This window comes from Vidua macroura, chromosome 3, assembly GCF_024509145.1.
Source record: "Vidua macroura isolate BioBank_ID:100142 chromosome 3, ASM2450914v1, whole genome shotgun sequence".
Taxonomy (NCBI): domain Eukaryota; kingdom Metazoa; phylum Chordata; class Aves; order Passeriformes; family Viduidae; genus Vidua; species Vidua macroura.
This window is the reverse complement of record NC_071573.1, coordinates 62,112,861-62,138,749: the sequence shown is the minus strand read 5'-3', so window position 1 is coordinate 62,138,749 and position 25,889 is coordinate 62,112,861. Positions and strand designations below refer to the sequence as shown.

The 25,889-nt window shown below is 38.8% G+C and overlaps 1 protein-coding gene across 1 annotated transcript; it reads right to left on the bottom strand.

Moving 5' to 3' along the window:
• Positions 1 to 3,255: 3,255 nt before the first annotated feature.
• KIAA0408 (KIAA0408 ortholog) lies at positions 3,256 to 25,292 on the bottom strand. The gene is made up of 7 exons (XM_053974105.1): positions 25,078 to 25,292; positions 18,201 to 18,307; positions 14,007 to 14,203; positions 10,986 to 11,327; positions 10,561 to 10,640; positions 7,974 to 9,348; positions 3,256 to 6,171 (listed from the first exon to the last, which is right to left on the bottom strand). The coding sequence occupies exons 2-7, from the start codon at positions 18,205 to 18,207 to the stop codon at positions 6,001 to 6,003; spliced, it is 2,172 nt and encodes a 723-aa protein (XP_053830080.1). The 5' UTR covers positions 18,208 to 18,307; positions 25,078 to 25,292; the 3' UTR covers positions 3,256 to 6,000.
• Between the last annotated feature and the right edge of the window lie 597 nt (positions 25,293 to 25,889).

Here is a 25,889-nt window from a genome sequence, read left to right as displayed (position 1 = left end):
CCCAAACTCCCAAAACAATCAGAATATCTTTGTGGAAACTAGAAAGATCCTGCAAAGAAACAAGCACACCATATGTACACCATATCTGGCTGTGGTGTTCTTCCAACAATATCTTAAGCAGCTCTACATCACATATGGTACCAGAACAGCTCACCTGCTGCAGATATCTTGTGATACAGAAGAAAATTTCAGTATGATTTTCTGTGTCACCATGCCGGCTGGCAGTGTCATGTTTGCAGAGTTCACATATGACTGCAATTTTCTTTAATGACAGTCCTTTCCTACCGTGAATATGATTTAGAAATTATTCTAGCTGCAGTAAACTTATTTAGGAAAATTTGAGGGGTGCAGGTCCATCTGCCACAGCCAGTGGCCTCCCTCCATGTGGAAGGGCAATCAAAATCAGACTCCTCAGCATTACAATCCCTGTGATACATTAGCAGGTTAGTAGAAGTCTAAGCATCCACTGAGATCTAATATTAAAGAACCTCTGGCTTTAATGAGTTGACTAGGCAAGGGATTTAACTCAACCAGTAGTATCAGTCAGCAAAGCTTGCTTGCTTGCATTACATAACTTAGACATACCTGTGCAGGGCCTGCTCTCTTCCCACTGTTCATTTTGGGATTGCATCTACTCCATAGTAAAGGGAAAAATTATCTCATGTGATAGACCAGTATATTTTGGGCTTACACATTAGATAATCTGATCTTAAGATATAACATGTATGGACTCCCTACAGTGTCATTTTTCAGTGAATCTTAGCCATAGACACACACAAACATGCACCACTAGGAGGAAACAAATTCCAGACCCTTTAACAGAAACATTACCGACAGCAGGTACTAGAGAAAAGGCATTAACAACATATTCACTTTGATCATGTTGATGCTTCAATCTCTCTTATCCCACGGAAATTCTGGTACAATTCTTTCTAGAGCAACATAGTGTCCAAGACTGAGCACCAAGATGTTTCCTATTACCATCCGAGTAGCAGTTGCATCTGGACAGTTTTCCTTATCTCCTGTTAATAGGCCCATCAATGTCTCGCCTCATGACTCAGAGGTAACACTCTCCAAGAGCCAGTTCTGTTTAACAGGTGATTAAGAACACACCTTGTGACTCAAAATAACATCAGCCCACTGTGAGATGCTCTGCCCAGGGGGAGAAGCTGGGCATTCCCACCTGGATAAATCCAGGAATTTCTAGACAGAAAGGCAGCCTTTCCACAGGTTTCCAAGAAGACACAGCAACCACATCTGCCACTCCAAGAGGACTGCAGCCACTCCAATTTGGACTGCTACCAGCACACTGGCCAAAGCGGGTGTCAGGTTGTATTCTGACTTTGCCAGTGGTCTTCCTTTTGTATCATTGTGTGTATTTTTGTCTTTTGTTTTCCCTTTTCCCAATAAATTGTATTTCTGACTTGGAGTCTCTCACTGGTTTTGCTTTCAAACCAGAACACATAGTTAGCAAGGCACCCTTAGATATGAGGTGCCACGGCCACACAACAACTGGAACAACTGGACACATCAGAAACACGTCTCAACTGATACAAGAACTTTGCCAACAGAAGAGGTCCGAGGGAGAGGGTTAGAACTGAAGTGCAAAAGCAGTTAATTGTCATTTCAAAATGCAAAAGCACGAGTTTTGTATAATGTATGCCATTAACAGTGGATGAAGAAAGTGCATTTTCAGTAATGCAAAACAATAGATCAAGAGCTAATATATTTGTGAATGACAATAGTAATATCAGCACTTTCTAGAACAGCCTGTCCAAAAAATATTTTGGCTGCAGTACAGGTAGAAAGTCCTATGGTATGGCATATACATTCAGACCAATGGCAATAAACCACATAAAAGTACAGACTGCAAATCAAAGAGGGGTGGTAAGGCCAGAGGGAACAAGGGGTTTGATTTAGTGCATTTAGAGCACCTTCCAGTGTAAAGACATGTACACAACTGAAGACACCACTATAAATGAGAATACCATAACTGAGAATATCAGCATGAAATGGTTAGAGTTCTGTATTACAGATCTCAAAGCCAAAGAAATTCTTTGCATAGCAGCACAGTGAGAATTGCATAAGTTCTTGGGCCTGCCTTTTGGATTGCTGTAGATCTTTGTTAATATGCTGTTGAAGACATTTGGATACAAAATCCCCATTTTAAACCCCATTTTTTTAAATAGACAACTGGAGAAAAAAACTGATGTTCTGAATGCTTTGGAAAATTCTATTACACCGATTGCCAATCCTTTCCTACATATAACAGCCAACTCTCTTAGAGTGTGTGTTATAGTGAAGGACAATTGTGTTGTTGCTGGAAAACAAAGTCCGTTCCTTCAGCAACGTTTTAAAGATACATAAATCTGTCACTTATATTGTAAAGAAAAATCACCTAATGGAAGTGTACTCTGAGTTTGAGGAATGATATGCAGAGGTTTTGAAAGGAATTATTCTCCTCTACTCCTTCTGCCTCCAGCAGAGGGTCTGAGTCAGGCCAATTTTCTAGCCTCCAGGCAGCCTGCTCTGTTACATATGCAAGTAAGATCTAAAAGATTCTTCTCTGTAGGCTTCTACCTTGCCACACTCCTCCATAAAAAAGTCTGGTAAGATTATGGCTGTATGTCCTGGCATGAGGGAGAATGATGCTTTCTGTCAACTAAGTACCAGACATCTGATTCCTAGTGATGTCCCCATTTCAATGGGCAGCTGACTGTATCTCCAGGGAGTTACTAAGACATGCAATAAAGAGAGACTAATTCAGAGTGCAAGTAAGAATAACATATGTCTGCATTAAGACTTCAGACAGGGTATGGAGGAGTAAAATTATTAAAACCTATTTCAGAAACAGGCTTACAAAGCTCACCACTTCCATTGGTGACACAAGGATTAATAGGAAGGTCAAGTTAGGCTTAGATCATTTGTGTTTCTTGCACAAGTCTGTGCATATGTGTAGATTTCCTTGTCAGAAACAACACAGGGGAACTTGAAAGCCCAAAGGAGCTTTTCCCCCTACAGCAAATAAGTGAGTAAAGCCTTTACTGTGGTTCAATAACCACAGTTATGGGAACTAGAAAAATCACCACAGTCCACTGGCCCCGTTAAAAGGGCAGTTGAAGAGAGTATTTAAACAGTGACAGTGGCAATTTTCTAAAGTAAGGCTTTCCATCTAGCCATCTGCAGACCAAAATCACCAGTTTTGATACTTTTAGGCATCAGAACCAATGTCTAAAATTAGATGGACACAGAAAATCTTGACAAAATGGACTCATCCTATTAGTTTATTTCAAAAACCTTCTGTTCATTTAACTTACATACATCAGGGAATGTTGTTGGTATTTGATCCTTTTCTGTGATTCAACAATGTGGTCTATGTCAAAGGCAACCAAAGAAACTGAAGGGAACTAAAGAAACACCTTCACTGACTAATCAAGGGAAATGCTTTTGGAGTTACATACTTCAAACAAAATTGCATCACAATTTCTCAGAACAAAACTGCTTAACTTCACCATAAAGGTAATTTAAAGAAGTGTTTTTGCAGTCAACAGTGACTGAAGTTAACCACCACATTTTTTTTACAATTCTCTCATATTACCCTTTCCTCAGCATTAGGCATTCAAAGCTGGTCAGCTACTTAGGTGTTTAAAAGGTCAATTTGCAAGGTATTTTGGTTTGCCAATTTTCATAGTTAGATAGAATATTAAACCATGTTCCAAATTTACCATGCATTATGTCTAATTTTTCTAGTTCTGAGGAAGTTAATGGAGTGCAATTTCTGAATTAGGGCACACAGTCAAATTTATAGAACCTTTGATTTTTCTGGTACACTTTTTTTCACTTGAGCACACAGATTTTTGTCTCTATCCAAACTGTATGAATTTTCTTCAAGATTTTCTGTCCTTGTATCTTTTCCAGCAATAACTTTGCAATAATGTCTGAGTAAATTTTGATGAATTGTTGATTTGCTTGAAGTCTTCATGTATTGTGGGATAGACCTAGAAAGGACCAGAAGTTTAGATAGAGCAAATTATTCTGAGTGTATTTTTTGCCAAGCAGACAGCCACAATGGCATGATAAATTGGGATTTGTGGCTCTAATGCCTGCTCACTCCAATATTTGCAAGCCTGAACTGTTACCAATACTACCACACAGGCTATTGCTCAGAACACAGAACCTACTGTTTTCTCTCTCTTCAAAATCAAAGTTGTGCAAAGGAAAGAAGAATAAGGTCCTTAAAGTAAGGATAAAGGTATGAATTCTCAACATGACTGGAATAGAAAAACAGATCACTACCAAATTAAGCACATTAATTTTTCCCTATATTCCACATATACAATTCACTAGGACAAAAGCCTATACTCTCTCTGAAATCCTTTTTACATTCACATAAGAAGATGTGCACATTAGTGGATCCCGGGATGATTTTTGAAATTTCTTAGAACACACTATGATTCTCCAGAAGAAGAAGAAAAGTTGCCAGACAAGATCAGGTTGATGTTGAAGAAGTGCCTTTTTACTCCTGACCTAGACATGCTGTTTAAAGGTAACCTTTCTCATCGTTACTGCACTGTGTATCCAGCAGCAGCCTTACGAAAGGTGCAAAAATTCCAGGATGAAGGTCACTGTCCTTCTGAAAGTTCAGAGTCTGGACAGCATCCATACTTTTCACTCTGTGAGCCAGGCTCAGTGCATGTCATTCAGATGGCAAATAATACCAAGTCAAGTGATGGCAACACCAGAGTCACAATGCCAGGTGTCAGGATTTCGGGCACCATTTCAGGCATCATAGCTCGATGCAATATTTCCCTACTAGATGCAGCTTGTTGCCAGAGTGCAAGTAAACTTCGTAACTGACTGCCATGAGTCAGTCCAGGAGCAAGGAATTAAATGGCTCAGGCACTCTAGTCTAGGAGAAGAGTAAAAAAGGAGTGTAGCTGCAGCACTGGGAGCAACGGTGCTTCTTCTCCTGCCTTAAGTGAAAATAAACAAGTCCATTGTTATCTTACTTTGCCAAACCTCAAAGTATAATGCTAGAAGGAAAAATAAGTTTTACAGAATTGAGCATATTCAACTCTCTTCTTCCCTTCATAAATTGTATGTTAGAGTAGCTGAATCTACCAAAGTGTTTACAGTATGCTATATATATATAATGGCACATTTAAGCTTTGTAAAGGGTTTGGAACATTTCAGAAATGTCTCTGGCACTGAAAAAGGCTAATGTATTACAAATCATATAATATTTTAATTCAGAAAAAAATATGTTTGGGAATTTTGACCTAGCATTAGGGTTAGGAAACTGAACGAGGATGCCATGAAGCATGACTGACAAATCAGTCAAGCTAGTCTGCTTCAGATACATATTGTGCAAGGCATTATCACTGCGATCAGTCACAAAAATGCATATTTAGTTTTTTTACATTAAATACTACACCTTTGAACCTATGTAAAAGATATACAAAATATAAATGTCATCAGGACTGTATATTTCAAACTTTTTAAAATAAACACAAAGTATATCTGTATATATGTAGGCATATAGGTTGTAATTTCAATGTCAACACTAGCACAGTTTGTCTCTTCTAAATACAGGCCTGTATACTTCCTAGTCCAACACATGCACCTACAAACACATGATCATGCATACAGCTTTACGTTCTGCTGTTTGCAGAAAAGTCAGAATATACAGCACTATACATTTTTCAACTCAAAATTGATTGACAAATTAAGAAAGATGCCGTTCAAAAGAAATTCCTTGTGAACTATTAAAAAAACCCCCAAAAAACAGAGAAAACCAGGGATATCTCTATTTCATCTCAATAAAAACACTGAAGACCATGGTGATGATGACCTAAGATTCAGAACGCTTTGTCCGGCATGTGGCGGGGGACACTCTTGGACAAAACACAACAGTGTGGAACTGGTTGCCACGACACATACCAAACACAGTTATAGTGAAGGCATAGAGCTTTCACAACACCTTCCAACCCAGCTCTGGGTTCAGACTACTGAGGTCTCTGACCGAAAGGAGACAGAGTTGTACACTGTTCTTCTCACAGCAGGCGGTGCTGATGGGGATCTGGATGCCCATCTGGAAGGTAGGCGTCGATTTGCTGGCCGAGCAGGACGGGAGAAGCCCTTCTCACTTGAACATTTAGCTGGCACACATATCTAGAACAAAAAGGCAAGTCCTCGCTTTAACAAGTTACAGCTTTTGTGGAATGCAGCGGGAATGCAGGAAGACATTTGTGGTGACCTCAGAACAGGTGGTTGGAAGCTATTAAAAGGAGTGCAGCAATGCACAGAATGCAAAAGAACAGCTATTTCTATGTACAGGGATTCTCATATCAGTTGTGGTTTAAAATATATGAAGACAAGTGGCAGACACAAGGAAACGTATAAAATGATAGTGCAAGACAAAATTGACATTTCCTCTTGTCTTTTAGTTTCTAGAAGTTTATTTGTCAATGAATGATGTAAAATATTCCAAGTGTAGAACTCAGAACACCATCTGATATTACTGGAGTAGGATCTACATACTTCTCAGGTATTTTTTGATAGATTCTATTTCAGGAAACTCTGTTTCCATTAGTTCTGTGTGAAGCTGTTTAACTTGGTAACTAATTCAGAATGGTTATGTGTTAATACAGTGTCATGTCTACCAGCAGAGCCATAGGGATGCAGAGGAAATTCAACAGATTTTGATCATAGCTACACTGATTTAAATTTGAAATAATGAAAATAAACCCAGTGCCTCAAGCCACATATAGTTCTTTACATCTCTGAAATATTAATTCTGCTGGACATAAAATGGTAACTCCTGGTCAGGCAGTATTCTACACTTAATTTCTACAGATAGAAATGACAATATAAAATGTGAGCCCGTGGAAAAAGTCATTATTCCTTTCCTCCATATTAACTGATGAAAATTTGTTTGCCTGTCAAAAGTTTATTGGATGAAAAAGAAATCAGAATCTTCATAGCTTTTTTCTTTCTGTGCTGAAGGAAAGATGTGCCTGTTAAGCAAGACATTGCATCACAGCAAGGCTGTCAGAAAGACATGCAGAAGAAAGTCTGCATGGTCAGATTCTCAGCTGCTTAAATCTATATAGCTCCACTGAAGTCTGTGCATTTGTGCCAGTTTAAGGCATACCAGCTGACAGCCTGAACCCATTTAAGTTTCCCAGCTCAAAACATACCTGCCTTATCTTTTTTGAGATTCCAAGAGGCATATCTCTTTGTGTTCTTTGTGGACTTTTACAGAACCTGCAACTTTACAGTGTTTTCCAAACCATCTGTTTGTCTTTTCATTAAGAAAGAATGTTGGCAAAGGCAGTATTTCTAAACTTCTGAAAATAAACTTCAGCCAAATATAAATTAATTAGTCATGCCATCCTCTTCTGTTTCTGTGAGCCTATGCTTGAATATATAGGAGAAGCTGGAACTGAGACATGAGTTAGAGATGGTTACTTTATTACTGGAAATTTTATGGAGTCACAATACCCCTTGTCATAGGCAGTTCCAAGGAAATCCTGATCCAAGTGGCACCCTGGATACTGAAAAACAGTATCTAAGACCTCTAGGGTTTGGGGCATGGCCAAGTCTGCTTAAGCCCTATGGGAAGTCTTATGACATAACACATCAGCTAAAGGAAGGAGAGAGGGTGTTAAAACCTGGTTGAAGCTCCCACTAGTTCAGTCTTAGCATAACTGCACTGTAGTAAAAAACTAGCTTTGCAGAACAGGAGCAGGGATAAGAATCTGGCACATCTTCACTGCTCATTCTTACTTACATGCTCCTGCCCTCCCACAGCTCTTAATCTGCAGAGGAAATGCTCCTGAATCCAGATCCTGGCCTAAAGTATCTATTTTTACATAATTTGTTACAATATAATGTTAGTCTGCCCCATTTAAGAGTCTGAGGCTTGCTATGAAATGGAATTGTTTTGCTTTTGTCATTCTTATGAACCTTACCTCTGGTAACTTCTGTCTCTCTTTTCCTTGCTTGAGTTGCTGCCCAGTATGCCTGGCTGAATTCCTTGGAAAGTCTTGTTTTTCTTGCTCAATCTGGAGCATTTCTAAATACTGGCTCAGTGTCTCACAACCCCCATTGGTGAATTCAGAATTTGCCTGTGTCCTCTTATCTTTGCAGCATTTTGCATTACACGGAGAAGTCGCAGTTGATTTTTCATAGGTTTTCAAAAGCTTTTCAACAACACCATAGTTCGACCTTGAGTCAGCTGAACGCGGGCGGCCGGATAAATTACTTGGTCTCCAGTCATGCTCGTGAAGCATGTGCCTATAACCACTAGTATTTGGAAGTCCATTAATGTGTTTTTGTTGCCCTGCTGTCCTGACAGCTTTGCTGGGGTTGTTAGTTTCTTGCTCCTTTGCTACAGAGAGCTTGTGATTTGAAACACAAGACGTATTTACAGTTTCTGCCCTGCTAGTAGCAGAGTCACACAGTGGGCCACAGGGTTTGTGATCTTCTGATGCTGTTTGAGGCACCTGGTTTTCCTGCAAAGCATTGTTACGCTTATCTGTGTGAAATACAGTCCGATTAAACTCATCAATCTTTGCTGCTAGCATTTCATTTCTTTGGGTCTTTCCCAAAGGATACCTGGTGTCATCCAAAAGATCATTGTGCGAGGTAGCAGGGGCATAAAAATCATTACTGTAAAAAGGGCTGCTGTGAGACTTGGTGTTTTGTTTCTGATGCATCTTGTTGCTTTGGACCATATTTCCATCTGAGCAACTCTTTTGGGCTGACAGTGGGGAAGGCTCATTTTTATTGTCTTTTCCAAGCTTGCCCATATCATATGCCCATGTGTTGTGGCAGAAACTTGTTGGAACATTGCACTCAATTTTGGTTACAGGTATTGCAGCAATTATCATCCCAGGGACTTTCACAGCCTGCCCTTCATTTGCACAGGCTATTGCAGATTTATTTTTGTTTACAGGTGAAGGATTCCTGAGTTTCCCCCCATTCCAGCAATCCTGAGACTTGCAATTGCTATTGATACCTGGATCTCTTACTGGTGCTTCTGAAAGCTGAACAACTGCAGAAAGTGAGTTTGTTAGGTGCCGAGAAGTGCTCCGTGGAGGAACTGGTGGAGCTTCTTTCTTTTGCCAAGGTCTGAAATCTGTTCCTGTGTCACCAGTAAGACTACCATAAGAAATGCCCTTCAAAGCCTTGGTAGAGCTCATCAGATTCTTCCTATTATTATGTTCCTCTGTTTCAAAAGCAACTGAAGTCTGTGATTCATTGCTGGACACATGGTTCATCTCAGGCAGAATAACTGTGTTTTGGGTTTCTTCAAATTCCCCCAGGAAAGGAAGTGACTTCATTCTGGAAATAACAGAAGAGGTCTTTTAGGGATGAGCAATAAGGAACATTCCAGAGGACCTCAGCATGGATTAATTCTCCCCAGAAGCAGGTGTTTTAACACTGGCTATTTAAAAAGGTTTGGGAGCAGTTTCGCTGCAGCTGATATACCCAGCACAATTGAAATACACACAAAAAAAATTGAAGAAAGGTCAACAAAAGGAATTTGCATTCCTTTCCTTTGCCACTAAAATTCTTTTTCTGAGTTTTTTAGATGATGACTGTTTTCTTATCTCTGCTACAGTAAGTACAGTAGGATCTTGTTCTAATGACTCATAGGAGTCTACCTGACTATGAACTGAATGAAGAAAGCTGTAGGACACAGTGTATCCCTTGTTTAGGTTCATAACCTTACACATGAGATCTGTCGTTTGATATATGATAAAAAAAGAATCTTGAAAAGTTATGCATCACCTATGAATCCATTTGCTCCAAAGATACAAAGAGTAGCCCAGCTAAAATAATGAATTAGTGACAGACTTTTAACTGATCTCATGGTGGAGTGTGAGAAATCCCTCTGACCTTTGGGAGCATCTGAGAAGGTTCAGTTTTACCTGAGAATTTCTGCTCAACTCAAGAGGCAGTCTGGTGTTTAGCTTGCTAGAGAAGACAATGGACACTGAATTTTTAACAGATGATGCAATGTTCACTTGCCATACTTTTCAGAGTCTGACTTGCCATCTTTCCATTAGTACAAATGTATGGTAGTCCTTCCCTCTCTTGCTTTCTTTCTGCTCTTGGATCATCAGTTCCTGACACATCTCCCATGCTTAAGGCTAGATTTGGGCTTTAAGTAAGAAATTCCCAGCCTGACAAACCCATACAGTGTTGTATAAAACTACATGGAAATGGGGCCAGAGTAGACAGAAATATCTGTTCACTTTCCCAATCCTCTGTACAGCCATTAGAAACAAATACAATTTCATCTCATATAAATACTAATCTGAATTTGTATGTTCTGTATGTAAAATCCATTTTGCTAATAAAGCCTGCCTTTGTAGCATATTTCAGCATATTTAATTTCATTTGAGTGGTCTATGCTGAGCACTGAAACACTAGGAGGATAGGAACTGCCCAACTAATAAATCCAACAGCAAACCTACCTTCAAAGTGAAAAACATAAGGAGAATTATTCATTTCCTTCCTCTAACATAAGAAGTCCAAAGATGTTTTTACCTTCTGTGATTGGACTTCTTTCGAATTTCCTCTTGATAGCTGCACAATTCTTCACTGACTCTGGCAAGTTCTTTAAGAGCCTTTATAAATATAAAAACAGTCCTTTAATATATACATTTAAAACTATATCTCCAGAATTAATTTGAAACTTGTGGTTATTTGCATTTAAGATTCACAGCAGAGGGAAGTATTATGAGGAAAGATACAAAAATGCCCCCACCCTATGAGCAGACGTAAAGAGCATACTGTTAACACATTCAAACAGTGACAAAACACTCATTGATAGCAAACCTAGGAGCAAGTAGAAACAGTGACTTGTGGAAAGCTAAAATCAGGGAGATCAGTTCTTTAGCTTAACCTGGTGGGCCAAAGTCCTCAGTGTTTTCTTCCTCCTTGTAACTGAAAAATGCTCATACTTTACTTACTATATTGAGGTCACCAATATAATTCTTGGTATTTTGCTCTGAAGTTTTAATGGTGAGGCTGTCTTCAGGTTCTTCGTGGTTCTCAAAGGCCAGATTATCCACTAACAGAGTATTGTTTCTGCTCTTGTCTCTGGGTTCCTTCCATTCGTGTCCTGTTATACCAAGCAGACTCCCTTTCTCCATTCTGTTGTTTGCCACATTGTATTGATGGTTCAGCTCTGCTGTGTCACTCTCTTGCAAAGTAGGGGAATGCATGGACAGTTGCAGCATCTTGCTCTGAATGGCCTTGCTATCATGGATGGTCATATTGCTCTCCCTTCTGAGTTTTACCTCCTGGTAAAGCTGAAAAAACAACAGAACCTTCTATTAAATCATGGTATTGTAATAAACTTTACGTCAAAGCCCCCATATTTATCTTCTGTTTTGAATGATGCTTCACTCAGCAGCACTGATTAGAAAGATTCTAGACGTGTTAGTAGGAAAGTGCTGAGTCACCTAGTGTGACAATTCAAACACCATGATTGCCACAGGATAAGGCTGCTACCATTCTCAAACTCTGCCACAATTTTAATGTATGGCTTCCAGCTCTGGCTGGGACTGGAAGAGATGTCACGAGATAACTGGCCCTGTCTTGGGCAGAAAGCTGCATGGTTGTTTTCCAAGTAATATCAGCACACTATGTGGTGGACACAACTGTTATCTGATGGATAGGGAATGTGGGGGAATGCGACAGAGAGAGAGTGTTCTGGCTATGTTACAGCCTATTAAAGCATATTATTTGAAGGAGAGGAAGTGAATTCTCATAAAATACAATGCCATCTACATTAGAGCAGACTCTTTCAGTTCTCAGACAAGTGAAATTCTTTCCTATGACTGGAGTGATAAATCAGTACTGCAGAATGGTATTACTTGACAATGTGCTGTCACCCTCTTCTTTTATGTTATCTGCTGAGATCCAGTGGCTTCATTAGTAAATGGTGTTAATTCTGGTTACACAGCACATTCAAACTAGGAACTGTGGTAAATTATAAATTAGAAAAAATGGCAACATCATAAAAATCTCTTCTGCTTACAGTATAATTTCCAGTGCCAAGAATCCCACAGCTCTGTATAAACATTCATTCTTAACTTGCTCTCATGAAGAAAGCACACAGGCACCTCTGAACAGCCATCTGCCTGCCCTCTCACGGTGCACAAGGCCATCACAACAGCTTTTGGAAGGACAGTGGAAAAGAATAACAACATGCAGAACATGTGGCCATTTCATGGGTACTGCTGTGGATTAGAAGTATTCTCACGTTCAGAGACTTAACACTTGACCTCATCCTGGGTTTTCAGATTTCACTCCCAAAGCCCAGCTGCTCATGGAAACTGAGGGCTGAACTTTGCCATTTCCAAGAAATAAGAGCCTCATATGTATTCAGCATACCAATAAGAAGGAAGGATACCACTCCATAATATCTCCTAAACACCACAAATTTTTCTAGAGGAATTAAGTTTGGTGGGTTAGAGAAAACTGCCAAATTAAAATACAAGCTGATAAGTAAGTACAAGTTTTATTGAGGAAATCCTTCTACAAATAATCGCATTTAAAGGTATATATATCTCCTTTTCTCCAGCCATGTGGCTTGTGGAGAAGAAATGTCAGGCATCTGAAATCAGCAGCAGCTATAGCCACAGCTTAAGAGGGGATCTAAGGATTCCAATAACCTTGAGATATAATCTGTAGTTTTGTTTGGTCCTGCAGTATCCAGCAAATTGCTTCATTCTCTTCCTCTTAGCCCCATTCCATTCTCTATCGCTTTTTCTGTCTCTGTCTTGCTTTCCTAATCTCTGTGCTAATAAAGAACACAATGAAAACGGTCCTTTTCATTACTGTCATTCCAAATCAGCTCTTATACCTAAGAAAATGAAATTCAACTATATATACAGATCACATTACTAGCTTTTGAAGCATTCTCAGCTTGGCAGTGAAATTAGGGAAGACTGCACAGAAAAGTCCTAACACAAAAGACAAAATGTGGCAAAGACCATCATACCAAAGTCTGCAAGAATTGTGGGTAAAATATAAGAGAGTTGACATTATGGAGTTCTGCTGCAGGCTGGTTTAATGGGCAGTGCATGGCTGCTCTTCCTTTGGTTCTGACCATTTCCTTCTCAGTTTCATATGAGCAATCTCTGCCATAAATTCCTGTGTTGCTCAGCCACACGACAGTGCTGGCAGAGAGCAAGTGAAACTACTCTATGTGTATATTAGATGAAAAATGTGGAAAGCTCACTAATGAAAGATCTTGCCTCTATAGGCTGCCAAGCAGACTCAGTTAATGCATTAGAGAGTGTCAGAGAGTTTGGCTGCAGGGACAATTTGGGGATAAAAGAATAATAAATAATTGCTGTGACTATTTCTGGAAGGAGATGCATTGCAAATAGCATTGCAAATGTTTGCTAGTATGTGTAAACACAAGTGGTTTCAGAACTTTCATGCTATTTACTGTACCTGTTTTCTCTCCCAAGGGTCATCCATAAAAGGAACAGATTCTAGCCAGAATAATTCTGTATCATGCAGTATTTCATATATATATTATTTTTAATATTACCATTTGCCCCAGCAGACCTGTGTCATCTAAAGCCTTTTTACTAGATAATTATGATACCTAAATTTTTTGTTACTAAATATGCATTTTCTAAACCCCATATTGTTCAGTATTTACTTGAAAAAACATGTGTAATATAGGCAACATGTCTCATGCCCAGTTAAATTGTCAGCTGTCCATAGAGCCAATAATCTCATAGATCACAAAGCCACATTCACCTCCTACCTTGTATTTGTGACTATTAAATGAGCAATTGCAAATACTGCTTAATCCCTGGATTTTTACCCTTCCACCAGCTGTTAGAAACTTCCAGTGACACAAAAGAAATAGGATAAAATAAAATAAAATAAAAAAAAAAATTGAAGCAACTCAATGTCACTGCACTCCAAGCGAAAATGGTAGTGTTCAGATTTTTGTTTAAAAGTACCTCTTCTATTTTCTTCTGCATGACCTTCCATTGACATTCCCATTCTTTCCTTTCATTGTCAAATCTCTCCAGCAATTCCATTTTTTCTTTATTCCAGTTCCTCTCAGTATTCTTCAGTTGTTCATGCAGGTCCATGGCTAAAGTCTGTGCAATAGCAAAGACAGCTCTCCTTTTTTTCTTTCTTCCCTGAATGTTTCCTAGAAGTTTAAGGGAATAAGTCTTACTTATGTTTTATTCTAGCTTTCAGCGAACAAAGATGGCCAAGAAAATTCCCAAAAATAATAACTGAAATGAGCTTGCAGGAGACAGTATCATTGATATTTGTCTAGAGTGTGACTCAAATATAGATGAACTAAGCATTATAGGACATAAATGCAAAGTCAGAGATGCCCAGTCTGAAAAAGGGAGGTGGAACACATTCAGCATCACAGAATTCAGTAACATCTGCCACAGTAGGCTCTGTACCATGATCACTTTGCATCTCTGCCATTACTCTTCACTATAAATGTGTTTTCAATGAATCTGAGTCTGTATAGTATTGAATGGCACTTCAGGATCTTGGAATCCTGCAATATCTGCCCTTGAGGGTGAAAGCTATTTTTATATTTGTTCAAAAGACAACTGCCAATGTAAAAGTATCATGTTTGCTCACGCACTCCCTGCACGCATGCAAGGAGCATGACAAGGACTGGTACATTCTTCTGGCAATTGAGGTCTGCAAACTTGATATAATCAGGGAATTCTCATGGCCACATGAATGCTTTGGAATTCCTGAAGGAAGACAGGACAGGAAAGCTAATAACAGGTACAAACACATATACAGTAGAAATCATTTATATAGAAGGGACAGAAGGTCACCAAAAAGGGTTCAAGAATTTTGGATTTACAGATCTAGATCTATAAATGTTAGTTTCAGGACCAGCACAGGGAAAACTAGAAAATATTCTCCAATAGCACAAACTCCAAGCTAGTTCAAAACCTTTCTCAGAAGATTTGATTAATTAATTCTTCAGTTTCTTCTTCCCCTTCAGAAGTCTTTAGCAACTTAGTGTTTTTAAATGAAAAAAAAATTAATTGAACCACTAAATTGGCAAGTTTTAAGGGAAATATTTTAGATCTGCTTGTCTGACTTTGGAGCAAAGCAGTTACAAATCTTATAGGCCTGGTGTTCCTCTTGCTTTCTTACGCTTTACACAAGAAACCCCATTACCATCAGCACATTTACTATGCCAGCAAGTCTGAAATAACACTAATTTCATTCAGTTATGATGGCTTCTGTGATATAGTGCCTGGTACACAGGTGTTGATACTTGAGTTTGTTAACTTCAGCTCTCAAAGCCAGTTGTTGTGTTACCTAGGTGGTCATGGAATCTAGTTCTAGTAATAAAATGCCTCTGCATTGCTTTCTTCTCCTGCCAGAAATCACATAGGTAGGCAATTGAATTTTCAGAGTTACCTAGGAGTAAGCCCAGTTTATCTTTCTGCAATTTGTTAATTTCCCTGACTGATGATCAGTGATTGCAAACTCACAGGAACTGCTGATTTTACTGCCCACATTTTCTATGATGTAGTAAAAATTCATTCCTGAGCAAAGTTCTTCCCCATCCCCTATGGTAAGTCTTGTTGATTTAGCTGTGGTTACCATGTAATCACCATTTACCAGTGTCTGCTTTATTTCAGCTGACTGGGAAGACAGTGTCAAACTTGGAGTCATTTTCTTTCATGTGCAAGTAAACAGAAGAGCTCAGATGAAACCCAACAGGTTACTTAGGTCTTTGGGTCATAGGAAGTCCTCCCTCAGGATCTCCCAATCCATCATGGGCCCAGCCTTGACTCAGGGCTTGCAGAACAGCACCTGCCTTGGAGCTCTGAAAGGACAATCTGTCCCTCAACTACCTACAAAAAGATTTCAAACCCTTCTTCTTTCCCCTGCCTAAAAACATACAGAGCAACTTCATAAAACCACAAAACACCTTGAAACTAGGAGCTGCTGAAAGACAGCACAGAATTCTCATCAAAAAAGAAGCCAAGTACTGGTTTGCTCACGGCCTCTTAGGGAATGCAGCCAGGCTACAGAGACTGCATCTCTCCAGGCCAGTGTTTCAGCTTTGTGCCAGACTCCAGTAAGCGCTGACCAAAAACAACTTTCAAAAAAAATTCTATTACACTTAAGTTCTATTGCAATCTAAACATCTATTGCTAATGAACTTTAAGAATATTGCAGTACTTTCTCACCTTGATAATTCAAAGGTTGCAATTTTTAGCACCGCCATTTGATTTTTTTTTTTTTTTTTTTGCTAAATTTATGTCTTTATAACCTTTCAGGGTACCTCTGAGAAATAAACAAAAGTCAACTCTCTGCTCCACTATAATCCTTATACTAATACACGTCAGAAAAAAAAAAAAAAGAAAAGAAAAAACCCCATATGTAAATGCTGTACAGTCATGAACAAGAGAAGCAGACATAATCTGTCAACAACTTGCACAAATGGTGATTTTGCTAGTGCACTATTAGTAATAATAACCATGCTTTAGTCAGCCATATATTACTAGAAAGGTCAATACTGTATAGCATATTTGTTTTTACACATGTAAGAGCAGATATAATATGTACTCCTTTCAAGCATGAATATAGCATTGAAAAGGCCTCTGGTGTTTCCTTAGTGCTGGAAACTACTACTGCCATGTTGGCATTTATCTTAACAATTTTCAAATTGTTTCATATGGAACTCTGATTATAAAAAAAGACTGAAGACAGTCAGAGGAAATCAAGTCTTGAAAGCGGATAGTTACAGAAGTTACAGATGGTTACTTGTAGCTCTAAGATCCACAAAAGGCTTGTATTGTTTCTTAGACTTCTCTGATTTCATCTTGACATCAATTCTGAGAAAAAAACTCATGTGTATTGATGTTAGCAGCTGGATGACTATACAGCTTTGCTGCTATTGTACAGTGGATCAGTTCCTCAGAGACTTTGACTCCCATTTCTACTTCTCTTTTCCCCCACTTTCTCTTTTTCTTGGTGTTTCCTTTGGGTTTGTTTGGGATTATCTTGGTGGAGTACAATGTGCAGTCCTGGTAATACACCCTCTGTGTGCATAGTGCACCGAGATTTCCCTATGGGTATTTCACATGGCTAAAGCAACCCAAGGCATGTAAAATGTCACATTATCATTTGCTCTGTGGATCAGAACAATATCTGTGCTCTTGCAGTATTGGCAATTTCTCCATGTCCTAGACAAGGTCAGAAGCTCATTACAGCAATCAAATTAAGCAAATGATCAATTCTGTCTGCATCAGCTGCATTTTGCCTTAACTTTTCCTTTAGCCCTTCCTCCTCTCAAGCAAAAAATGTTTTAAGCCACTATTTAATGTTAGTCATTACTCCTCCATATCTTACCCTTTCTAGCCAGATATTAAAAATGCAAGATAGTTTGCAAACAACCTCTAGCAACTTCTGAAAATAATCAGCTTGACATCAGCTGAGATGTTATTTTTCACCAGAGTTTAATCACATTGGATGTGCATAACCACTCAGATACACAAATCTTCCCTTGTTTTTACAGAAAAAAATGCAATCAAATTATATTTCCAAATAAGTGCTGTATTTTGGATGACTGAGAAAATTGTAAACATATGTATTTGCTCTATTATAAATGTGTGCCATGTGTCACAATAACATGCACTTTATACATTAAAAGAAAGTACAGTTGAGTGAGAGAAGGGAAAGAAAAAAGGAAGAAATTAGAGTGAAAGAAAGAGAAAGAAGAAAAGGGAAAAAGAAAAAAGAAATGGGAAAAAGAAAAAGGAGAGAGAGAAAGAGAGAGAGAGAAAGAAAAAGAAAAGAAAAGAAAAGAAAAGAAAAGAAAAGAAAAGAAAAGAAAAGAAAAGAAAAGAAAAGAAAAGAAAAGAAAAGAAAAGAAAGAAAGAAAGAAAGAAAGAAAGAAAGAAAGAAAGAAAGAAATGAAAGAAAGGATTCTGTCATCCCTGTTCTCTTAATATATCTCTGCCTGCACTGAAAAAACTAAGTGAACTTTAAGAATAAAGACTACATATAGCATATATGAACTTCACATTACCTATAAATAACATTAAGAGGGATGTTTAAATAACTGTTTGCCACATCCAAAATTTGCCTTCTTTTTTACTTCTAACTGTTCAAAAACATTGATTTAAAATAAACTGCAACCATACCTTTCATGGAATAAGAAATCCTTTAGGAGTTTTTCAGTCCATTTCCAGGCAGCAGAGAAAGCAATGAAACACGCAGCTAGCAGGGATCCTGTTCTGTGAATCTTGATCTTTAAAAGAAGTAAGAAAGCTAAGCAAGACACAACCTTTCAACTGGGGCAGCATTTGCAACTCTCTTTGAATAAATGCTCAACTTTTGCAAACTGGAAAACAGTTCCGTTCAGCATCATCCCCGCAGCTGGCTTCCACGTGACGTCAGTGCACGGAGGATGGTTTTAAAGCCATCTCTTCCAACCCCCAGCTTTGTAACTTTATATCTCCTCATATTTTGTGTAAACAACTCCAAGTCCAGGACATTTTTAGGTTTTATAGTGCAGTCCAGTCTTTAAAGCTTGCCCAAGCAGCTAGTGTTAATATCAAAGCTGTGACAATAGGCAATTGTAGGTTTCTTTTACTGTTGCCTATGCTGTAAAGGAAGATTTTTTGCTGTCTTTCAGACCCAGTTTTCAGGGTTATATGCTTTAGTATGATCATTTTGAGCTTTGCAACTTGATCCTCCTTAACTGCTTTGTAAAAGGAGTTTTGTTTAAAGCAGTGGTTTTGTTGGTTAACAGCTATCCTAAAGAGCTAAAAGCAAACTACTCCTCCCTAAAATCCCTTTCTGTATTCTAAATATGCTCTCACTTATGAAATGCAGAATTATTGGGCACTGTGTAATCCTACTGTCTTGCATTCTGGGAATGGCAGCAACGGTTTCTTTGGGATATACCCAAATATTCTTGATACTTTATAATGTTTCTGGATCAGATTCTACAGTCTGTTAATTCACTTTGTATCTCAGCAAAGCAAAACACTTGAAATTCAATGAAGAATCTCCCTTGAACAGGGAAACTCATCTCTGGCACAAGGCTGGTAAAGAAGGTCCAAAAACACCTTGGGCTGGATATAAATTCCTAGGAGTGTCCACAGCAAGTGTTGGCATGTGATGAGGGAAGGGAGTGTGACAAAAGCAATCCAGCAAGTGAAAGTCCACAGGAGACCCTGAAGCCAGAGCAGCAAAATTCAGCTGCTCCCCCTGCTGAGCCGCAGGCAGGAGAAGCCCAGCTTGCTCCTCAGGTCTCTGACCACCACGGTAACTCTCCTGCTGCACCGTGGGTCAAACTGCTCCCATTTTTTGGCAGCCCGAGAGAGACCCTCAGGGGAAAGGCTCACATGCACCGCCCTGCTGGGTACTCTTGCTTGGGTGTGTCTGCAGACAGCAACTGAGACAGGCGGCAAATTCACCTTTCAGGGAACATTTTGCCCCATGTGTGCCTGGAGAAGGGCCACTTGATTCAGGCAGCACAAAACTGGACACATCGTGCTGTCAGGCAGATGTCTTGGAATGCCTTAAGCAGGAAGATATTTTTGTGGGCAGTGCAGTTGATTACAAGAAGATCAGTGAGAAAAAGGGCATGATATGAGGATTCACACATCCTTTGCTTAGTCAGCACTCTTCTTGTTAGAACAGTAAGTTTTTATCTAGTAAAATCCATTATAAAATCCAGTATAAATCTGGGTGCATTTTATAGTAAATACCAAACCAGGTTTCAGGGAAAACACATTTTTTCTCCTTATATGGTGTAGCTGTAAGTCTCAGCAAATACATTAATTGGGTGCTTATTCTGCTCCCATGTAACTTAAATAATGGGACGTCGGTTATTTGTAAAAATTGTAAAGATGATCTAAAAATTGAAAAAATGTGCTCCAAATACACAACTGAATGTTCCTGAAGAAAATCACCAGACTCTAAACTCTGAGGATTTAAATCTAAAGAAACAGCATGACTTTCTTTTGTGAGGTTAGGTCTCAAGTGCCAGCTGACATGGCTGGGAGTGAAGCCTGAGTGCTTGAGAGCAAAACTGAACCCACAGCTGGAGGCCAGGCATCAGCGCACTGCCTCCTCCCTGAAGCCAGCACAGCTGCACTACTGCACATGAAGGCAGACTCTTCAGACATGTTTTTTTACTCTTATCCATCAACATAGGCTATTATTCTTGTGTCTTTAATATTGCTAACTCCATGCCTCTTGTCATGCTATGAGGACTCTTTGAAGTAAAAACAGTAAAGATAAATAAAACAAAAGGCTAAATCTCAGGCTTGAGTTCTCAATCAGGCAAAAACCTACATTTCTGTCAGTGTGAGGAATTAGACATGTGTGAGACTCAGGGGTTCATTAGGAGACAAGCACTGGACCCACCTCATAGGTCCAAGGAAAATGTTAAATTTATCCTTATATAGAAAAGCTGAGACAAAGAAAACATGAAGTGAGTTGTAAAAACATGGGATCGTTGTTCTATATACCCTTAAGTGTAGCAGTAGAGAATTCTGCTTTTGAGGAAAAGAAATTATTCAGAGACTGTCCCTACTGTCCCTCCTCCAGCATCAGCAGACAAAGCAGCAAATGTGGCTTCTTGGTATCTGGCACAGACAAAATAAGCAGGAAGACTACTGTAGGCTTATTACATCCAACATATTGCTTCCACAGGAAAAGTATATTTTGTCCATATCTGGTACCAGCATCACTTGGGTCAAAAGTCAGCACTTCAACAAAAAAAAAAAGGGTGCAAAGGCATTTTAAACAAGACCTCTGCTAAATTTCTCTTCATCATGCAAGGCTGGAGACAAAGCAGCATGAGTTTCAGCATAAGCTATAATCTGATCATATACTCAGGGCAGTGGCTAATTAAACGTACTGAAGACCACTTCAGGCCATCTTTATCTGTGCTGCACCACCTTGGTTATGGCATACCCATTCTACTATGGCCACAAAAGCTAGTGATAAGAAGGAAGAAGAGCACTGCTGCCACTGCAATCAACCCAACCTCACCATTAGATTCCTGAATGATGTACACCTTGATAATCCTGGTATATACACTTTGGGAGTGGCTATACACAACAAGAAATAGGCAGAAGAGAATACAAACTCTGTCTCCTCTTACTGTTGTGTGCTTCTGCAATAGGATATAACTCAGTGGAGAAACAGAGCCAAACTAAGTGTTATGTCATGTTGCTGCTCCAAGGTTACATTGGAAATCGGTGGCAGATACTTTAGATGTTTACTTTAAATAGAGCCACCGTAATTTTCCCCATAGGCAACTGCATGTGTAATGGCAAAAGTTGGATTTGAATATCACTTCCCCTGGCATTAAATCAGAGACAGAAATGTAAGCCAATGGGAACTACATCCCTGATACTGATGCATTTAGAAGTCCCCTACTCACCTATCAGCTTCTGGGGTGATTAAGGAGAAGGGCATGTAATACCCTGAAGCTCTGCTTGTTTTTGTAAACAACCCCTGAAGTTCATGTGCAGTTCATCTCTTTTTATAACACATATCTAGACAGCCATGTTTTTGGCAATTCTCTATTTTCCAACTGCCAGGCATATTTCTGCACTATAGCACCTGCTCTCTTCTAGTTTTGATTCTGAAGCACTGGTGACATGTGTCAGCAGACACTTATTCTATCTTTCAACTGGAGCTTCGGGCATGGATATTTTTGGTTGAAAGAAGTATCTTTGAGCCTGGAGAAAATGGTCATTCTAACATAATGGGAATTTTTCAGTAGCAGTAAAAGAGAATATCTGTAAAGGGATTTTGTCAGGGCATTCAAAACCATCTATAAACAGGAAACAAATTTAATTGAATTTTTCTGGTAGCATTAAAAGAAAAAAATGTACCTATTCCATAAATTACGTAAGAGTTCATTGGAGATAGTGCCAATTTCCACAAGTGCAAAAATATCATAATGAGATCTACAGAAGCAAGATCTTTTCCCTTTGAAAGAATACAGAATAAATCCCCTGGGAAATAGGAAACAGAAATTTAATATTTCAGGGAAGTGCTAAATGAAGGTAATTTCACGGTTCAAATTCAATGACTTTTTTCCCCTGGAACATTAATATTTCACCAGAATATTCCAAAATGGGAACTGTGAATCTGTTAAATGAGATTTCAACTGATAGGTAACCTGGCATATCCAGCTCCTTGCCACATGCAAACAAAATCTGTATTCTTCTTACTATTTGTCTTCAGAGCTCCGAGCTGTGCAGCAGGCAGAATCAGTGAATCAGCAGTGTTCTGGCTGTCTCTGCCCTGCCTGACTCTAATGCACTCCTGCTAGAGGATGCTGATGTGTTCAGCTGCATTTGCTCACTCACTGTGAGATGGTCTTCACCCACCAGACCAGTTACTGTGTGGGGAGACCCTGCTTCCTTTCTTGGCAAGTATAATTACTGCATTTCGTAATATCAAGTTATTTCAATTTAGCAAGACATGGAACACTTATTTCTTTGGCTAGATCTTATCTTTTGGCTATGGATAAATGTCCATACTCATTCTATTAGCTTTCTCAGCATCTTTTAAAGTTGTGCAATATCTGGCATGAAACAGATCAGCAGCTCAAATCGCTCCCTTCAACCTTAATGCAAAAATACAAGAAAAACACATCTCATTTCTCACTGAGATTTCTCTGTGAGGCTCCTCACCATTCTCTTTGCTCATGAGAGATTCAAAGACTGTGTGGAGCTTCTAAAATAATTTTGCATGCTTTAGCGTGCTTTAGTTTCAGACTGCTGCTTGTGCAATAGCTCCCTGAATGTCCCAAAAGGTCTCAGCTTTGATTTTGCTTTGTTGATGCCTGGTGGAAAGCTCCAGCTTTTATGCAAGAAAAAATACAGTGAGAAATCAATGGGGTTGTAATTGCCAGTGCTGTGCAGACATTATCTCCACTTCTCATCTCAGAAATTCATTCTTACCTTTTCTGATGTCTGAGAAAGAAATATATCTTTCCCAATAGTTTTTCAGGATTTATTCAATGTATGAATTCAGTGTGTTACTACTTTATAGAGTATTACTGTTACTGTTGTGCTCTCTTTAAATCAAACCTTCTCTACACATTTTTATTACATAAAACACCAAGAAAGGTATAAGCAAGTGTGGGTTAAAAACTAGAAGCCCAGAACTACAGATCATAGATTAAGTCTGACTTTTTCTTTCTTATGGAAATGGAGTCGGTAACATTTAAGAAAACACAAGGGATTGGTTTTACCCCCACAGAAGATACTAAAGCAGAAAGAAACTGAAAAAGTCAGTCTTGTGCTAATATTTGGTATGACAATTTTTAGCCTCAAATTGTTGTATTTTTAATGTCCAAATTGCAAATTCATGGGGGAAAAAACTCCTAGTATTTCCAGCAGCTGCTGAAAAACAAGAGGCCTTTTCCAGTTACAGAAATTCACTGTGAATTATGGCTTGATCATATCTTGCCATAATAGTTTTTAATATGTGGAACTTAATTTTAGGTAACTGCCTAAATTAGAGCATCTTAGAAACTCCTCAGAATCACTTTGGGCCTGACTTTATCCTTTACTGGGAAACCAGTCAAAGCTATCTATTAATCTCACATATATTGATTATAATTTCCTTTAGACATCTCACTAACTATAAAATGGATAATGATGACAACACCCCCTAGTAGGAATAAGTATTTGGATTAAATCAAGGAGTTGAGTGATTTAGCTGATCAAGGTTACTGCACCTGCAGAGTATGTTGAGGGAAAGCTAGACAAAGAGAAAAATACTGTATTGTTTAATAATGAATATTTTTACTATTTTTTTCATTCACATAACAAAAGTTTTATTGTCCCATCTCTTGCTGCTCTCTGAGGATTTTCCCTCAAAATGGTGTTTCAACTATTTCAAGTAGCAGAGCACAACCTAGGCATGGAGATTAATTGCTCTCAATGGGGAATGAATGAAGTGAACAGAGAGATAACATGATAAATCAAAGGGAATCCTTACCACTAGCTAGAAAAACAGCTGCTTTATTTATTACCACTCTTTACTACTACATTATTCAACAGGGAAACTGCAGAAAAAGAAATGTCATTAATACACATACTTGTTCACCTTTCAAGAATTCATATTTGTGGAACTCGGTGGTTTCAGCATGGGTTGAATAAAACAGAAAAGTGAGCTCCATCAGGCATTTCAGATGAGGTTTTCATAGTGGGAGATCTACTGCTTGTAGGAACTGTTATTAAGTGTGAAAGAAAGAAATGAGTCACCTGTGCCCTTACTTCAGCCTCTCCCAGGCAGGAAAGGAATATTCAGTGACTATTGATGCACACCCGTGTACACAGGCTTCCCTCACTATGGTCACTGGCTACCAATGGCACAGTTAGACAGGGCTCACTCAGCAAAGCAAGAGTTACCATGTCCATTCAAAACTCCTGCTGAAATCTGGGGAGAGAACATAGAGCCGTGGTGGTTACAAACTGGGAAATGTTACCTGACAAACTCGACACCAGTCAAGGTGACTTACACCAAGCCCATCAGTTCAAGTCAGACTGTAGCATGGTAATTTTTCTAGAGCACAGAGAGAATGCAGCCAGCCTTTATCTCTCAGAAGACTCCTCAGCTACTCTGATACCTTCTCCTCATGCATCTCATTCTCAGAGGCTCCAGCTCCTGGCCTCTGTTCCAGATATAGTGCTCTATATACCAACTATTTTGACTGGGGCCTAATGCACATAATGCAGTGTTGAAAAACATTATCATCACATTTATGCAAAATATACATACAAGCTCTGATATAAAACTGCAGAATACACACAGAATGTGGCTTTACTATTCATATGTGGCTAGGATACAAATTCTTTTTCTAAGAGTGGGAAGAGAAAAGTAACAAGAGTCCTCATACCCACTCCGCATTTTTCTATTTTGTTTCTGATTTGGTGCAAATGAATGAATATTAAATTGGTTCCAGTCCTCAGGAAATTTTTATTCAAAAATTATAAAACCAGACAAAGTGAAAAATTCCATTTTCTGTTTGCTTACCTGGAATACTGTGGTGAGCAGGTTTCCTATTCGACTGGGTGACTTTTTGGTATGTTTTTTTGCAGTTCTTTTGGTTTGGCTTTGGTTTTGGCAAACAAGTAGTCTTCAGTGTTTTTACAGCAGTGGCTATTACAGAAACTATGTCTCTTGCACTTCTTATCTTGGAGGGTGGACAAAATAAACAAACTGAAAATAACACTACAATGAACAGTAAATGATGAATGACTTACAGTACAAAAAACAGTGTAAAAAGAAAGACAAGTTTAAATATTGTTGTGTATGAAAGGGATGAAAATAATACAAGGATGAGAATAAGTAAAATGATAGGCTGGAACATCTGGGAAAGTAAATACAAAGACAAAGAGAACAGTCAGTTAATGGAATAGCAAGTCCAAAGTTTCAACCAAATAAATAGTGAATCAGACTATGCTTGTGGAGGGACCAAGTGCCCATCTCCCATTTACTTCAGTAGGAGTTCTGCATGGTCAAGCCCTGAAATGTCCAATTGTTTAATATTCAATTGTTGTTATTTTTTTAGAGAAAACACTAATTAGTTTGTTTTCAATTTGTGTAGGTCCATGCAGTGCTCTGCCTTTAAGCTAATGGGAGCTCCACAAGCTCAGAACTACTGCTAGATCAGAAAGTGAGCATGCTAAATGCCGTCTCTGTTCGATTTCATGCAATACATGTATAGTAATTGATTAGCTTTAAACTCACTGCGTCTGTGACTTTCTGATACAAGGAAACAAAAGACTAATTAGTCAGCATAGGAATAAGAATAGCTTTCGGCTTCACCTGGCAACTATTTCAAC

Excerpts from the sequence above, each read along its gene's own strand:
- KIAA0408 (XM_053974105.1), bottom strand. Across the intron at positions 11,328-14,006 it reads TGCAGAAGAAAATAGAAGAG|CTTTACCAGGAGGTAAAACT; the intron begins GTACTTTTAAAC and ends TTGTTTTTTCAG. Across the intron at positions 10,641-10,985 it reads ATATTGGTGACCTCAATATA|GCTCTTAAAGAACTTGCCAG; the intron begins GTAAGTAAAGTA and ends ATATTTATAAAG.